At 40.7% G+C, this 17,886-nt stretch overlaps 1 protein-coding gene across 5 annotated transcripts in view; it reads right to left on the reverse strand.

The window, feature by feature from the left end:
* Nucleotides 1–1,582: 1,582 nt before the first annotated feature.
* Nucleotides 1,583–17,886, reverse strand: part of srpx (sushi-repeat containing protein X-linked) — a 135,859-nt gene continuing 119,555 nt past the window's right edge. For 2 of the 5 annotated variants that reach the window (XM_068039901.1, XM_068039899.1), the window contains 3 exons: nt 15,227–15,360; nt 6,715–6,836; nt 1,583–2,782 (listed from right to left, as the gene is read on the reverse strand). In XM_068039901.1, the coding sequence (XP_067896002.1) occupies nt 2,602–2,782; nt 6,715–6,836; nt 15,227–15,360 (437 nt within the window). In that variant the 3' untranslated portion in view covers nt 1,583–2,601. Of the gene's footprint in view, nt 2,783–6,714; nt 6,837–10,003; nt 10,632–14,884; nt 15,057–15,226; nt 15,361–17,886 lie in introns of those variants that run through there. The other 3 variants (XM_068039900.1, XM_068039902.1, XM_068039903.1) reach the window with 3 other exon arrangements.

Here is a 17,886-nt window from a genome sequence, read left to right on the forward strand (position 1 = left end):
TATGCTCATGTCCTAGGGTGAAGTTTGAACTGACAGCAGTCTAACTCTGAAGCAAAAGAGCTACCAACTGAACCAAACTGACAGTAAAGCCCTGAAGTTGATTCTTTATACATAGTGCCAGAATTTTACTTGAAGGAAGCACAGATTGGGTGTTGTGTGATTGCCTCCCATTACACTGGGAGAATCTGACATGGGGTTCTGCATGCTCAACTTGGGGCTCTGATATTCAAGATACAGATTTAACTTCACGAGATCAGAGCTTCAATGTGCACATTCAGTATACGTCAGTAAACAACGTTTTACCATTGGCAGCAAGTTGGGAATCAATTAAATTTTAGTCGAAGTAATTCAAACACAAGCTAAAGTAGTAACCATCTTAATGGAAGTCAGCGAGGAAGCTTATGAAAACACCGACACCTCAAGTGAAGGGCAACAATAGCAACTTTGAGGGATCAAATACCACACTGTGCTGCTGAGCAGTTCTGATGAAAGGTCACTGACCTGAAACATTAACTCTGCTTCCCTCTCCACGGATGCTGCCCGATCTGCTGAGTATTTCCAGCACTTTCTGTTTTTATTTCAGATTTCCAGCATCTGCAGTATTTTGCTTTTATTCAAGTCCTTCACTGTTGTTGGCTCCTCCACAGGCTATTCTCTTGGGTACACTGTAAAAGCAGAGGGTCTTTAGAAATAGACTAGGGAGACAAATCAGCCAAATGCGATAAATGTCAGCCTTATAACAACTCTACCTTCAGAGTCAGGAGAGTACATGGCTGAGTCATCGGGCCACTGATATATTGTCCATTTATGCACCATGATAAACCCAAACAGATGCATTTTCTGCATAATATCATAAAGTTAGAACAGGCAGAGTTAATGGAACAGGCCGGTGGCCAAGTCAATCCGCTTACCACGCTGGAGCAAAACCAGCCATTCTGCTCCATACAGCACCAGTACATTGTTGTTCAAAGCTTCTATGAGCCCTCTGAAGGCTTTACTGTGGGGAATCTTGGACAAGTGTCTAGTTCTTTTGTGGCTACAGATCGAGAGTAAAATTCTCCGTAGGATCCAAACAAGCACAGCAGCCAGTACTTTAGATATGTGAATAGAATAAAGTTACATATTTTTACAACACAAACCATGGTAAACTAACACACACTGATAAGCGATCATCTTTTATGAACTATATTACTATTGCAGTTATTTTTCATAGTTACTAACACTACTGTAGTACTGCAAACATTTGAGAATTTATTTAAAATAATTTTTCATTTATTTATTCTTCTTCTTTTGGGCCTCCTTATCTCGAGAGACAATGGATACGCGCCTGGAGGTGGTCAGTGGTTTGTGAAGCAGCGCCTGGAGTGGCTATAAAGGCCAATTCTGGAGTGACAGGCTGAATTATATCAATTATTTATAATTGCTACAAAACATAGCAGTGAAGGTACTACTACATTAGCTTTACAGTACACATGAATATTTACCTATAATATCTGGTATTTGAAGTAAAAGATGTAGTTTTCTCACTTTTATTTTCAAAGTCATCTTTTCCCTCTCCATGCAAGGTGTTCAATTATTTTTCATATATAGATTTGAACCCTTGAAGCACGAACCTTGAGCATGTGGATTGCAAACCTTCCCGAGTACAACTGTAATGATTTCTAAAATGTTGCCAACTTGTAATTCTTTTATTGAATGGATACTTCTATACACACACACACATACGTACGTATATACTTACATAGAATGTGGATAGAATTGTGTTAATTACAACAGATTAAGTATTTCTCCCATACAAATATTGCATTTGCATCCATTTTTGATATGTTCAATGCAGAAGAATGAACTAATATAATGCAACAGTATAAGGTTTGTATTGAATTGTTTGCTAACAGGCAACTGCCATTTTAATATTCCGATTAGCAGTTGATATACTCAGTATATTTATTCCTTCCCTCCAACATTCAGCACAAAATAATTACCGCTGTTTTAAACCGACATCGAAATATGTCACCTGGCTTTAAAATCACTCAAAGTACCCAGAAAATCTGGATCGCTATTTTCTGTAGAATTGCATGTCAGCATAAAAATGATCGACACTTAGAAAATGGATCTTCATATCAACAATATATCTTTTTGAAGAAAGGCACTGGATTGACCAGGCGAATACAGAAAGGATTAAGGGTGGTAAAGAAGAAGCGGCATTTGCTAGTAGTAAGAACCAATACTAAATGCTCATATGGCACTAACATACAATCTATTCTTTTTGAAGTATGTGAAAACAATAGAAAAATTCTGCCACACTTCCAAATGTAGGTAAATCTTTCCAAGTATACTATTTTTCAAACTTTACTCCTATGATACAGCTTTAAATGAAAGAGGGGCATAAATTACATCATGCACAATACTTTATGTATTCATAATAATAAAAAAACAAATATGCTGCACTTTAGCAAAGATCTCAGAAACTAAATAGAAAAGTTTCAGAACACGTTACTTTTTATATATTAACAGCACTTTCAATATTTGAGAATACAGCTCGACGATGCACCTAGCAAACCGCAGTTGTTCCACTGAAGAGTGACTTTTGAGTTTTAAGAATCAATTGCATGACTGACCGTTTTCAGCTTGCAATTTGATTTCTTCTTTTCGCAAATAAAATGTGTCAATCAACGTGAAGAGCTCAGCAGCAGTGACTGGGAAAGGATAGCGCTCTTTGTCCATACCATACTTGTCAACAAGGACCATGTTGAAGTTCGACTGTGAAATCTGGAGCAGCAGCCTGCCAACCAACAATAAAATGCATCACGGAAAAATTTGAAGCGAGAGAAAATAGAATTACAAGAATTCACAGATGTGTGCTTCAAAACAAAAAAAAAAGAAATACTCAGCAGGTTTTGCAGTATCTTTTGCAGGAAAAATGGATGGATCTTCAAGAAGCAACTTTAGACTCGACATATCAACTGGTTTACTTTTGGTTCTCAGCAGATGATGTCTTACTCACTGAGTATTTGTGGCTTTTTCTATTTTTCTTTTTAAATTTCCAGCATATGCCATATTTTGCATTTTGAGCAAAAAAAAAACATGTTTTTGTTACAGCACTGAATATGGGAAATTTAAGGAAAGCTGGGAAGTGATGGAGTTTCTGGCTCCCACCAGTGCTCTTAGCATAATGCATATTCCCTTCAGAATCCCACTGTACCTATACCACTTGGAGGAAGGCAAGGATTAGCTTTTGGAGGCCAGGATTGTGTAGCATCATCGCAGGAGATGGACTGGATGCCAGACATCCAGGCCGACAGCACAGAAACAATGGAGGGTCGATAAAGGTAGTGTAGAGGTTGTTCTGGGTACTGTCAGCTAATAGTAATTCTTCGGATGATGGTGCCAAGAGTCAGCATGTAGATGAGGAAAGTGATGATAGGCCATTGGGAGACTTCAGAAGTAACTGTGCAGGGGCAGGAAGAGAAGTAATTGCTGGAGATACACTAGCTATGACGGGATAGATAAGTGTGGAACCATGCTGGACAATGAAGCAGGCGTTAGAAAAGGATGGCGTAGTCAACAATTTCAAAGGTTGTAATGAGATCAAGAGTGAGGAGGGGAATAATGCCCCATCGTCACAGTCACAGAGCTTGTAATTTATGAGTTATAATTTTTAATTTGTGACCTAATTTTTTGTTTTGTTAAAAAAAATCAAAGCCTCAGTCATTCAGCTCACTAAGTAACATTTTAAAGTCATCTTTATGTACCACTGTGGTAACAATTCAGCATACAACTTAGCTTAATATGATTAGCAGCTAATACCGAATAGCATTTTGTGAATAAATTATTTTGACAATGCTTTTCTACTGTTATGACCGACTGCTCCTGTCAAAGCCCTCGGTCAAAATATACGATAATTTAGTTTATAGCATCTGTGTCTATATGCAGCGAGACCTGGACAACATTCAGGCTTGGGCTGATAAGCGGCAAGTAACATTCATGCCACAAAAGTGCAAAACAATGATCATCTCCAACAAGAGAGAATCTAACCATCTCCCCTTGATATTCAATGGCATTACCATTGCTGAATCCCCCACGAACATATTGGTTGTCATAAGAGTTTTTTTTTTAAACTAAAAGGTCTGTGTGCCTTTAGGATAGAGAAGACAAAAGGACCTTCTGTGCATCGAGTATTGACATTTGGTGTTTGAAGAGTACAGGCTGTAAACTTGTATCCAAGCAACCAGAAACTTTTATAACAGTCTTATGACTCCTGTGAAAAAAAACTGTTAGTTTTAGTTATGCAGTGAAACAGAAGAGAGCTGTGAGCTGGCTGGGAGTTGCGAGTTGCTGATAGACCAGAGAAAAAACCCAGAGAAAAAGCCCCATCTCTCTGTAAATAAGCTCTGCATTTCAAGGGAGAAGTGCTATCTTTAATGTGCGGTTTTGACCTGCCTGAAGAGAGAGGAAGGGACCCAGAGAAAAGAGGAATTACGACCCTGTGTGGAGAAACACTGCTTTGGAGAAAGGAAGCCTTTGTTTCAGGTATGGCAAGTTGCTGTTGCCTTCATTCAAGGATTCCTGCCTAAAGAAAGAGTAAGTTCTTTCATTGCTTTGCTCTGTGCAGAAGGCTCCTTTGCTAAGAGCAAGTCCCATTGACTTTTGTGTTTTTGGAAGTTCCTGAACTCAAGAAAGTTTCTACTATTAGACTTCTACTTTAAAATTTAAATAGCCCTGTTGCCTCAACCTGTTGCTAAAACATCTGTGCGACGCCTGCTGTAAACGAACTACTTTGAACGCCTACCCACCATGGACTGTTGATTAATTTCACCTGGAGACTTCAAGTGGTACCTGACTATTCGACACTGGGACACCTCACCAAACCGGAAATAATCCACCAGGAGTTACAACCTAGTTATTTTATCATCCTTAAGAAACTGTTATAAATGCAATATAACCATTTTCTCTGGCTAACCGTTGGTCATTGAATGTATGTGTGTGCACGAGGGTTAGGAAGATTAAGGAGTTATAAAATCTTTTCATACATATAGATTCATCTCATTATCGTTTAAAACTTGGTTTATTATTAAATAGTTTATTTTGTTGTTGTTTAAAGAAACCTGGTTTGGCATGCTTTATTCTGGGGATAAGTATAGTGATTAATTTGGTTATTTTTCTGGTAGGTGGGAAACTTTACTAATATGTTGTGACCTGTGGAGTAGTAAGACTGAATTAACAGTGCATTATTCCCACTTTGGTTGCAACAGGGGTTACCACTGACCAGAAGCTGAACTGGACCAGCCATATAAACACTGTGGCTACAAGAGCAGGTCAGAGACTGAGAAATCTGAGGTGAGTAACTCACCTTCTGACTCCCCAAAGCCTGTCCACCATCTACATGGGACAAGTCAAGAGTGTGATGGAATACTGTCCACTTACCTGGATGAGTGCAGCTCCAAAAACACTCAAGAAGTTCGACACCACCCAGGACAAAACAGCTTGATTGGCATCCCATCTACCACCTTAAACATTCATTCCCTCCACCACCAGCGCACAGTGACAGCAGTGTGTACCATCTACAAGATGCAATGCAGCAACTCACCAAGGCTCCTTCGACAACACCTGCCAAACCCGTGACCTCTACCACCTAGAAGAACAAGGACAGCAGATGCATGGGAACACCACCATCTGCAAGTTCTCCTCCAAACCACACACCATCCTGACTTGGAACTATATTGTCGTTCCTTCACTGTCACTGTATCAAAATCCTGGAACTCCCTTCCTAACAGTACAGTGGGAGTACCTGCACCAAATGGATTGAAACAGTTCAAGAACGCGGCTCACTACCACCTTCTCAATCGCAATTAGGGATGGGCAATAAATGCTGCCTTTGTCAGTGATACCTACATCCCATGAAATAATTTAAAAAAAATAAGGTAACGTCCAATTATGCAGGTTGGCTTGGCAGATGTGTTTCAGCATAGATTGGTGTAAGGTGGTGTATTTTGGTGGGAGGAATGAAGAAGCCATATGCTGTTGGAATGGTGGGATGGAGAAACAGGGGCTCTGGGGGTGCAGATGCATGGATCACTGCAACGCAGGTTAATAAGGCCATGGGAAGAGCTGACTGTGCACTGGGGTTCATTTCTGGAGGGATGGAGTTGGTGAGTGGGAAAGTCTTGTTGGACTTGTGTGGAGACTTGGTTGGACCGTGCTTGGAGTGCTGTGCGTGGTTCTGGTCTCCATATTCTAGGGGATAAGAAAGAAGAGGAATCAGAAAGGTGGAATAGTTAGAGATTTTTTTTTAGCAGGGTGTAATTGTGCACCTCCTAGCAACCAGCCAGCAGCAGCACGGCTAGCAGCCTGGGAGTTTGCACTTCCCTGACTCTTGGATAGTGTGCGTTTGAAGACAAGAAGGGAAAAAAGGAATACATGTGCCCTTTTAGGAGCATACATACCTTCAAAATAGGTCGCATATTTGGAACAAGCACTTTTACTACAATTAAATAATAAATAAAAGCATTATATTTGCATAACTGTCTAAGAATAAAGCATGATTTTTTCATACTTGTGGCCCTTCCTTAACTTGTGGCATTCCTTAAATATCAAGTCAACATGTTGTTTGAATTCTGTAAGAGCAGCATCTTGTACTTCAAGCAACTATTTTAAACTTGGCACACAACCTTATTCAGAAAGTACAGAAACAACTTTGCAATTGTGTTGTCTTACCTCAGCTGTAAAACAAGTAATGGTGACAAGAATCTCTCTCTTATCCTTCCTATTAGCACGGGGTAAACACCAACTAGTTCTATGACTGTCACGTGTCTCAGGTCAAAGCCGCATATGGCTTGCTGCAAAGAATCATATGAAGTATGCTTCAATATGTACAACTCAAAATTCAAATTTTAATATGTTTATTCTCAACAGTTCATTTTTTCAAGAGAGCAGCCTACTACTACCTTTTCAGAGCTACAAGGATGGACAATAAATGTGGTCTTGCCAGCTACAAGAGAAAATCTATTTTGATATAAAACTCAACAGATTGCAAGTTTAGAACATTTATGTCAAAAGTTAATTGCCTTATTAAAACATTTCTTAGTGAAGCGTTACCATGGTCGATACATAAAAGTTAAAAAATGTAACAGCAGGTCCTAGTTGGACTAGATTATAATACAGTGAACCCTGTGAATTAGCAATACCCCAAGGGACTTTTATCAGGTGTCCTTTATTTACAAGTGTCCTTATTTTGAAAATGGTTATTGAGTCCACTATCCTAGATTGGCTGCAATGTTCCTTTTTTGACCTGACCTGGGATTGTGCCTAATTCTGCAGCCTACCAGTAGGATATAATTTCAGTTCATTTTCTGTTTGTTGGGTTTTTCAGGTCATGACCATCCTGGAGTCCCTTTCCATTGAGGGAAGGATGCCCTGATTGGCAGCCTGCACAGGATGATGAGGCTGCCTTAGGGCCAGAGTGCCTGGGAAACCCCAGCTACATTGCAGGGATTATTATCCTGCAGACCTCTGTCTGGGACACCTTCCCTCCATGTACTGCAACTACAATATTTGAAGTGCCAGGGTGTGGGTAGGGGTCTGTTAACAGCTCATCAGTACCTGACATATTAGTGAAGTAGTATTGCCAAATCTGGTTGGAGATATTCCTGGAGGCTTGATCATGTGATGTCCTGACTAATTTAAACCCAGCCCGTCCAGCGATAACCAGGCAGGCAGGCAGTTAAAATGGTTTGTGTGACTTACCCACACTAATCCTGCTGACTTCCCATGGGTTACAATCATTAACTGGTCTTCTGAGCAGGAAAGAGGGGTACCTGTCAGATGGTGGGGAGATCCTCAAGTATGCAGATCGGACTCCAAATGACGTTAGCAGACCTCAACTGCAATTTTAACCAAATGCCTGCGTGGGGAAGCCATTAAACTTTCCCAGCTAGGCCAACCTATCAAGAGGAGCAAGGGCAAGAAGAGGCCAAAAAAGGCAAGTGGATTTTGTTTCTTTTAGTTTCCCTGTGGGCACAGAGCAGCATGTTGTGCTCATCCAAGCCCCACAAGGAAACCTTGGGACACTCCTGCCCCGAGCTTCCCTCCCCTGACCAAGAAACCTTCCTGACTTCCCCGCCAACCACCAACCTGAGTGCAGGAGACTGTTCCTTTGGGTTCCCAGAGGCAGCCTCATACTTCTGCCCATCGGCCAGCTTCCTCCCATGTTTAGATGGGAGACTATTCAGATTGCACCTGACAGTTAAAATATCCCAGACCTCGATGTGCAGCTGTCCAGATAATTTGCCATCTGCCTGGTCCTCCTCCCACATGACCCCTGGCCTGGAGTTAAAATCCTAGAACTCCCTCCCCAACAGTATTGTGGATGTACCTACGTGACAAGGACTGCAGTGGTTCAAGAAGGCGGCTCACCACCACCTTCTCAAGGGCAATTAGGGATGGACAACAAATGCTGGCCTAGCCAGTGACGTGCACCTCCCATGAACGAATAATAAAAAAAAATCGGTATTCATGTTTCAGAGTCCAACACTTCAGTGATGTAAGGATCCATCAAGAACAGAGAAAGAATCCTCCTGGAAATTTAAACAGAAGGTTGCCTGTCTCTCAAACCTCATAACATAACCTTGAAGATGGTTTATACCAGTGAGTGACCCACATGTCTGAGTCCACATGATCCATCTAACCCCATCTCTGCCTCAGACGAGAAGTGTCTTAAATTACTGTGCTTGAGCATGGGTGTACCCTTCTGTAAATGCCAAATGAGCTTATATGCCACTATTACATCAGTATAAAAAACATGGCATCATTTTTCCTGTTTCTACTTGGATTGTTTGATTGCAATGTTTCTGAAAACCAAATGTGGGGAAAAAACACTGAAAAAATACAAATATTGTCATCTACCACCTCATCACCTTGCTTCCTGCTCATTTGTGTTCTCATCCTGCCAAACGCAACCCAACCAACTCAGCAGACTGTCTTCCAGTGTGTGCTAGTTTTCTCCATTATTTGCCTCTCTCATCATCTTTGATCACACCAAATCTTTAGTCGCCCTTCTATGACTAGATGAATAGGTAACTACTACTCTTCAATGGGTAGAGTACAAATTTGGTTGGAAAGAATGAGCAGGGTCTGCAAGAACAGAGATAAACTGAAATTTATTTTCAGCAAGTAAAATTCTTTCTCAAGACCAGCCATCAATGCTTTCTTTTCCTGAACCCAAAGGTTATTGCTCTAGAAACAAATTTACCAACAGATCATGCTGAAAGAAATGCATCCCACGCTATTCTCTTTCTGCTTACATCTAAACAGCTTTATTTAAACTCAACTTGTATTTTTTTTTATTTCTAGCCCATCGCTCTTCATACATCTTGTGTTATTTGTTTTTATGTAGGTATGAACAAGAAAAGGACATTTGGACCATGAAGCCCATTCCAGACCAAGTCAAAGTGTAATTTTTTTTTTTACCTCCAGTCCCCCATTCTCCTTCTCCATCCCCCGCTCCCTCTCCGCACCCTTCATCAAATACAGATGCCCTACTTTAAGGAACTCTAATTTATTTGCCCTGCTGTGTCAACAGATATTGATCCAGCTCCCTTCTATATCTGGGAGTCTAATCCACAAATCCACTCTCCCATCAGGAACAGCTTCTTTGTCATCTCTAACTTAGCTCATTTAAAAAAAAAATTGTGTCTTCCAGTTCTACATTCATTGCTCAAGTTTCATTATTTCAAAGATCTGTATCTTCTCAGTTTTCTTTTCTCCAGCAAAAAGAGTTGGGCTCCACCACCCCGCCTCCCCCAGTTGTTACAACTGAGGTGGGAGGAGTACACTGTCTTTTCTAGTTCCACTTCTCTACAGGTCACAACATATATTTAAATGTATACCCAGTTACTGATATGGTCAATCATAGACTCTACTCTTTATCCAAGAATAAAATACAAAAACCAGGTTTCTTTAATAAACAAAATTATCAGTTTATTATAAAACAAAACATAACCAGTATTGAAACAGAGCCTTAACACACAGATTGAAATATGAAAGTTCCCTTTTTACCTTAGCCCTTCACACATACACACAAAACCAGTTAACTTGGAAAAAAAGATTTGCTTTTAGAGCTTGGTTACAAAAAAAAGATAAAAAGAATACTTTGGGTGAATATTTGCTAATTCTTGAAGGAAACAAAGATATGGAAAGATGTTAGATGTTCCTTTTTTGGTTTGGCTGTCACTGGGATCTTTATCTGGAGCAATTCGCTCAGACGGTGTCGAGGATATATCCAGCAGGTTTTTCCAGCATCTCAGAAGAAATACAGCAACCGGGGTTTCAGGCAGGCCTTTCAGGAGGAATGCAGCATCAATTTCTCTATTTCTTACACTCGCTTCTAAAAGCTTCTCAAAGAGATGGAACAGGCTGAGCTGGGGTTTTGTCCTTCAAGTTGATTTTTAAAACTCCAACTGACTGTCCAAAACAATCTCAAGAGTCAAGCCTCCTGACTTCTATAAATCTTGACCTGTCACTTCTCTGTAAACATCTCCCACAAGTCAAAAAAACCCTTCTGAGGAATTATCTGAAGACAGGTGACGTCCAGTAAGGGCTGTTTATAAGGTCTTTTGGAATTGGTTTGTAATGACCTTTTTAAAAAAAGAAACACACAAAGTTTAGCACCTATGGAATCCTTTTTTCAGTTTTAAAACACAAGTCCTCAAAATTTAACAAAAAAAGTACTTTTGTAAAACAGCTTAATTCTCTTCCATGAACCTTTTACAATATAACTATATCCTTTTTGAAGTAGGGTACCTAAGCTATGTGCCATATTATAGACCTGGCCTTCTCACATTTGCTCTGCATTTTTTGTATATATATATTAGTTACGACCGACCACTCAAGACAAAGCCCCCAATCAAAATTAATGTTTCTGATTGTGGTGGGAGAAAGGCACTGTTGATTCAGTCCCGTCCCTCCACAGATCGCCTAACATATCATTTTAAACTTTCCAAATTTAAGACCCAGCCAGATTGTACCATCTATCAACTCCCAAATGTGGCTAACCAAACCAGGTGTCTTTAGATCAGCAAATTAACTGTTTAAATATGTTTTCCCAGATGAGTAATTAATATGACTCCAAATTAGTCTCATTCTGATCCCAATCCCAGACGCGAGCCACCAAATTAAATATGATTAAATCCCGAGTGAGCTTCCAATTAATATGTTACGACCAACCGCTCAAGATAAAACATAGAAACATAGAAAATAGGAGGAGTAGGCCATTCTGCCCTTCGTGCCTGCTCCGCCATTCATTCCGATCATGGCTGATCATCCAACTCAGTAACCTGTTCCCACTTTCACCCAATATCCTTTGATCCCTTTTGCCCCAAGAGCTATATCTAACTCCTTCTTGAAAACATACAATGTTTTGGCCTCAACTGCTTTCTGAATTCCACAGGCTCACCACTCTCTGGGTGAAGAAATTTCTCCTCATCTCAGTCTGGAAAGGTTTACCCTATATCCTTAGACTATAACCCCTGGTTCTGGACTCCCCCAACATCGGGAACATCCTTCCTGCACCTACCCTATCAAGTCCTGTTAGAGTTTTATAGGTTTCTATGAGATATCCCCTCACTCTTCTGAGCTCCAGCAAATATAATCCTAACCGACTCAATCTCTCCTCATATGTCAGTCCTGCCATCCCAGGAATCAGTCTGGTAAACCTTCGCTGCACTCCCTCTAAAGCAAGAACATCCTTCCTCAGATAAGGAGACCAAAAGTGCACACAATATTCCAGGTGTGGCCTCACCAAGGTCCTATATAATTGCAGCAAGACATCCTTGCTCCTGTACTCAAATCCTCTCGCTATGAAGGCCAACATAACATTTGTCCTTTTTACTGCCTGTTGCACCTGCAAACTTACCTTCAGCAACTGGCGTACGAGAACACCCAGGTCTCGTTGCATATGCCCCTCTCTGTTTATAGCCATTCAGAAAATAATCTGCCTTCCTGTTTTTGCTACCAAAGTGGATAACCTCACATTTATCCACATCATACTGCATCTGCCATACATTTGCCCACTCACTTAACTTGTCCAAATTACCCTGAAGCCTCTCTGCATCCTCTTCACAACTCACCCTCCCACCCAGTTTTGTCATCTGCAAATTTGGAGATATTACATTTAGTTCCCTCATCTAAATCATTAATATATATTGTGAATAGCTGGGGCCCTAGCACTGATCACTGCGATACCCCACTAGTCACTGCCTGCCATTCGGAATAAGACTCGTTTATTCCTACTCTTTGTTTCCTCTCTGCCAACCAATTTTCTATCCATTGCAATACACTACCCCCAATCCCATGCGCTTTAATTTTACACACTAATCGCTTATGTGGGACTTTGTCGAAAGCCTTCTGAAAGTCCAAATAAACCACATCCACTGGGTCATCAACTCTACTAGTTACATCATCAAAGAAGTCTAGTAGATTTGTCAAGCATGATTTCCCTTTCGTAAATCCACGCTGACTCTGTCCGATTCTACCACTGTTCTCCAAGTGCTCTGCTATAAACTCTGAGAATGGACTCGAGAATTTTCCCCACTACCAACGTCAGGCTGACTGGTTTATAATTCCCTGTTTTCTCTCTATCTCCCTTTTTAAATAGTGGGGTTACATTAGCTACCCTACAATCTGTAGGAACTGTTCCAGAGTCTATAGAGACTTTAAAGATGACCACCAGTGCATCCAATATTCCTAGGGCCACTTCCTTAAGTACTCTGGGATGTAGATTATCAGGACATGGGGATTTATCAGCCTTCAATCCCATCAATTTCCCCAACATCATTTTGCTACTAATACTGATTTCCTTCAGTTCCTCCATCTCACTAAACCCTGTGTTCCCCAACATTTCTGGTATGATATTTGGGTCCTCCTTTGTGACGACAGAACCAAAGTATGCCATTTCTTTGTTCCCCATAATAAATTCTCCTGTTTCTGACTGTAAGGGACCTACATTTGTCTTCACCAATCTTTTTGTCTTCACATACCTATAGAAACTTTTACAGTCAGTTTTTATATTCCCAGCAAGCTAACTCTCCTGCTCTATTTTCCCCTTCTTAATCAATCCCTTGGTCCTCCTTTGCTGAATTCTAAACTGCTCCCAATCCTCAGGTCTGTTGTTTTTTCTGGTAAATTTATATGCCTCTTCCTTGGCTCTAATGCTATCTCTAATTTCCCTGGTAAGCCATGGTTTGGCTACCTTTCCCATTTTACTTATCACCAGACAGGAATAAACAATTGTTGCAGTTCATCCATGCACTCTGAGTGTTTGCCATTGCCTATCCACCGTCATCCTTTTAAGCAACGTTTCCCAATCCATCATAGCCAACTCGCACCTCATACCTTCAAAGTTTCCTTGATTAAGATTCAGGACCCTAGTCTCAGAATCAACTACGTCACTCTCCATCTTGATGAAGAATTCTATCGTATTAGGGTCGCTCGCCCCCAAGGGGTCTCGCACAACTAGCTGGTCAATTATTCCTCTCTCATTACACAATACCAGTCTAGGATGGCCTGTTCTCTGGTTGGTTCCTCAACGTATTGGTCCAGAAAACCATCCCGTATACACGCCACGAATTCCCCCTCTACGGTATTGTGACTAATTTAATTTGCCCAATCAATATGCAGATTAACCCCCGAATGTGGCTAACCAAACCAGGTGTCCTTAGATCAACAAATTAACTGTTTAATTAGAAAAACTAAATTCGTAAACACTACTAAGATATAAACAACATTTAAAATAGAAAAAAAATTAGTGTTTTTGCATATTTAGGCTCCTGCCGAATTGAAATCTTCGAATGTGGAACAGTCTAAGGTTGCTTGAAGTTCTCTCAGCCGTCCAATGGGGAGAAGAAAAAGATTCCTCAACAGTAGAACAGTCCATAGTCTAATTCAGCAGCTGAATTGATGCTCTTTTTTTCCAGCGATGAATTTCAGCAATTACAGTTCAGTAGTTAAAGGAATTTGGTTATTTGCTTTTAAGAAATTGATGTGGTTTGACATCAGAATTCTGAGAGTATACTAAATAAGGATTAAATAAACGGAGGGAGAGATCTCTTTTTCCTTCAGTATATGCTGGCTGACAGTCTGTGGTCTGTCTCTGTTAACTGCGTCTCAAAAGCCAGTTTTTCCAACTTGTTTCAAATGTCAATCGGCAACAATGTATCTCTCGATCTTCAATTGCTGAGTGGCTGTATCCCGCGGCAATGAGAATATATATACAGACACACACTATACATGTGCGTTTGTGTGTGAATCTTCAATGAAAATTCTTCCATATGAAGTTATATAGTTTTACTTACACTAATGAACATGGGCAACAACTACTGCCACTTGGATTTCACACTACAAATCAAAGTGCAATAACCATAAAAAGACAGAATAGTACTCGTTCCAATAGAATTCATATCAAAAACGCTAAAAATCATTACGTTTCTTGTGGCTAAAGATTACTGACCCACTCTCTGAATGTGTTTGTACATATCATTTAATATTGCAATAAGAGTTTATTGTCAAGGAAAGTCTAATGAAATCAACTGTTCCGTGCAACAGCTGTGGTAACGTGCAAAGATGATAAAAGTGCAGTAAACATGAACAGCACCGTTTTAAAGGAGATTTGCTTTCTCTTCTCAAATGGAGCTGATCAATTTCACAACAACAAAATCATAATATGGGTGGCGGGAACGACGTAGGTTTACAAAGTAAATAAAATATTAGCTCGTATACCAAACAGTTACATTTACAAAATTTATGTATGTTGATGAGGAATTCTCAAGCAAATAATTGCGTACATTGATAAAGTCATTGTCAAATTTTGAAAGCTCAGTGTTGATAATGGATAGTACAGAGTACCACGCACTGGTATAGTAACAGGCAGTGTCACCAAACGACGAGGCAATGATTCAGGCAGCAGTTCTCAAGATAGTGAGCTCTTGATGTCACCCTACATAGTGGAGTTGAGGGATACACTCAAAATGCTCAACGGCTGCTTACAGAACAGCATAAGTAGAAAGCTGGAAACAAGCATTGCGGGATGGGTAAAAAAGGGAGAAACATAATCTGTTAATGATGCATAAATTGAACCAAAAACTCCTCCCAGAGGTCATACTTTATGATAAAACTAGATATTCTTAGTTACTGTGAGTTGCTAGTAGTTGTAGCATTACTGGTTTTAGGATATTACCTGGATTATTCCTAGCTGGAATCTGTAGTAGTGATTGGCACCAGAAGGAGTAGATATGATCAGCAATCTGCGCTTCTCATAGAATTGTTCCAAAAGTGCTGTTGCTGTAGTAACACCCACATTAACGTTCATGGCTGAAATTTCAAGAGGAACCAAGTATATGATTTAAAGGTAAACTACAAAAAAAATCTATCACTGTTGTAGCAATTTGTGTCTCAGTATTTTATAAGGCACAATATAGAAAATAAATACCAAGTATTTGTTACGAAGTACCCTGGAGGTAGATACTTGGTATTTAGAAGTAGTAGTAGTGAAGTGTGGTTGGGGGTGGGGGGGAGAGAGGGTCTGAGATTGAGGGTTGCTCCCATGCTGTTCCTCTCCTTGGCATCTCCATCCTTTGCCCTTCCGCTTTCTCCCCATCACTGCTCAAAAACCCTGCTTCTAATAATTGAGTACATTTTAGCTCAATCTATTAGTTCAAGCTATAAGCTACCTACACAAAGTGCACTGCCCATTCACTGACCCTTTCTTTTCCTGTTTTTGCTATGGTCTTTTCAACAGCTGAAACTTTATTCATATTTGATTTCTTGCACTCTTCTGCCATCAGGACTGTGCTGCTCTGCTGGATGACGTGCAATTCTCAGATACCATGACTCTGCTGTGTCACTAAATCTCCTCCAGCTCAAAGTACCATTCCACACCTGATCCTGGGCAAAAAACTGCATATGCTGGAATTCAAATAAAAATAGAAAATGCTAGACACCCTCAGCAGGTCAAGCAGGGTCTGTGGAAAGACAAGAATCAACATTGAGCTTTTTGACAAAGTGGATGCAGCCAAAACATTCATTCCATGATTGCCCACCTGTTGCTATCAACTACTGAGTTTCTGGACCACACTGTAGTGCACCACTGGCTCTCTGCTTTACTGTGCTATGTATTGTTGAGTCCTGGGCAAAAATTCATGTTCTTCTGGGCCTTAGTTCATATCTCCGCAGTACTGTCAGCTAAAGGCCTGCTACCCGACCCGAACCCGCCGGGACCCAACGACATGTCAGGTTCAGTTCGGGTCAGGTCGCACTTCTGGGTCCAGCATTCAGGCTCGGGCTGGCTCGGACACACTCTATCACCACCTCAGGTAAGTGACTTTAATGTTAATTTACTTTTTAGACTTTAAAGGTGGTTTTGCTACAGTTATTTTAAGCTTGTGCAAGTAAGGAACAAAGTGAAAAATGGAAGGTAAGTTAACTGATGGTCGGGTTGGGCCAGGCACGGGAAAAAAACGGAAGGACTCAGGCTGGGTCAGGCTTGGGGTCGGATGGGGTTCTGTCGGGCTCAGGTCGGGTCTCATTTGCAGACCCAAGCAGGCCTTTACTGTCAGCTATACTTTTACCTCCACCATGGCCTCAGTATTGTACTAAACTGAGGCAGTTTTCTGCTGTACTGCCTCTTCTCCCAGCTGGCCTTCTCTGTGGGCTCAATTTCTGCTCCTCCACTCAGACTTTTCACTATGCTGAGCTAGCTCGGATCTATTCATAAATAAAAACAAAGCGCTGGAAATACACAGCAGGTCTAGCAGCATCTAAGGAGAGAGAAACAAAGTTATCATTTCAGGTCTGTGACCTTTAATCAGAATCTGATGTATTTATTCTGGTTTCTATCCTGCTTTGACTTGACTCCAAAGCTACTGAATGATCACTGTATTGCAGTTATCTGCTTACCTCCCATGGCCGCTGACTTTGCTCTGCCTCAGAGTGCATACAACCGCTTAAGCTCCATTTGCTCTGGAATTCCCTCCCTAAATCCTTCCACGTGTCCACTTCACTCGTCTCCTTTAAGGTCTTCCTTAAAACCCACCTCTTTGACCAAACTTTTGAACTCTCCTCCTAACCTACTCTTCATTGGCTCAGCATCCATACTTCTGATTACAATGCTACAAAGGCCTTTGGAACACTTTTTCCGATTAAAGACACTATATAAATACAAGCTGTTGCCATTGCTCTTGGTTTGTTGCACTGAGAAATGTTCTGCGATTTAGCAGCGCAGGAGGAAGATTTCTTAGCTTTGCTGATATTTGGAAGAGGGGTCCTGGAGTTTTCTAATGTTGAGGAATTGAGATTTGGAGCTCTGGGGAAGTCTTGATAGCTAAACAGGTGATGCCAAGGCTCTGCAGTGCTTGGGGAATCATGTGGTTCACTATTACAGGAAAGAGTGAGCAGTAGCAGCTCAGAGTGGAGGGATAGTGATGGGATTTGACAGCATTAGGCGGGTAAATCCAGGGTTTGTCAGAACTTGGCTGTACGTATAGAAGCAAGAGGGAGGGTCCCAGTGTTTGGCAGCATTGGTGGGGAAAGAATTTGGGATGAGGGATGTAGGACATTTCCCAAGGGACACTGAAGTTTTTTTCAAGTGATTCTTGGAAAATAATTAAATTGCTTTAAGGCAATCACAGTAAATAAATTGACAGCTACTTCAGCAAAAGTAAACTGGATTTATGCACAACCCATAGTACAGAGCAATTATGTGACAACTTTGAAGTTAAAATGAAGCATTTGATCTTAGTATTAATCGGAAATTTCACCTAAGCTTTTAAAATGAATTCAGCTTTGTCTACTGTGCTCCAAATGCCTAGGCTTGCAATCAATTTATAGAATTTTCCTCAG

This window comes from Heterodontus francisci, chromosome 10, assembly GCF_036365525.1.
Source record: "Heterodontus francisci isolate sHetFra1 chromosome 10, sHetFra1.hap1, whole genome shotgun sequence".
NCBI lineage: Eukaryota > Metazoa > Chordata > Chondrichthyes > Heterodontiformes > Heterodontidae > Heterodontus > Heterodontus francisci.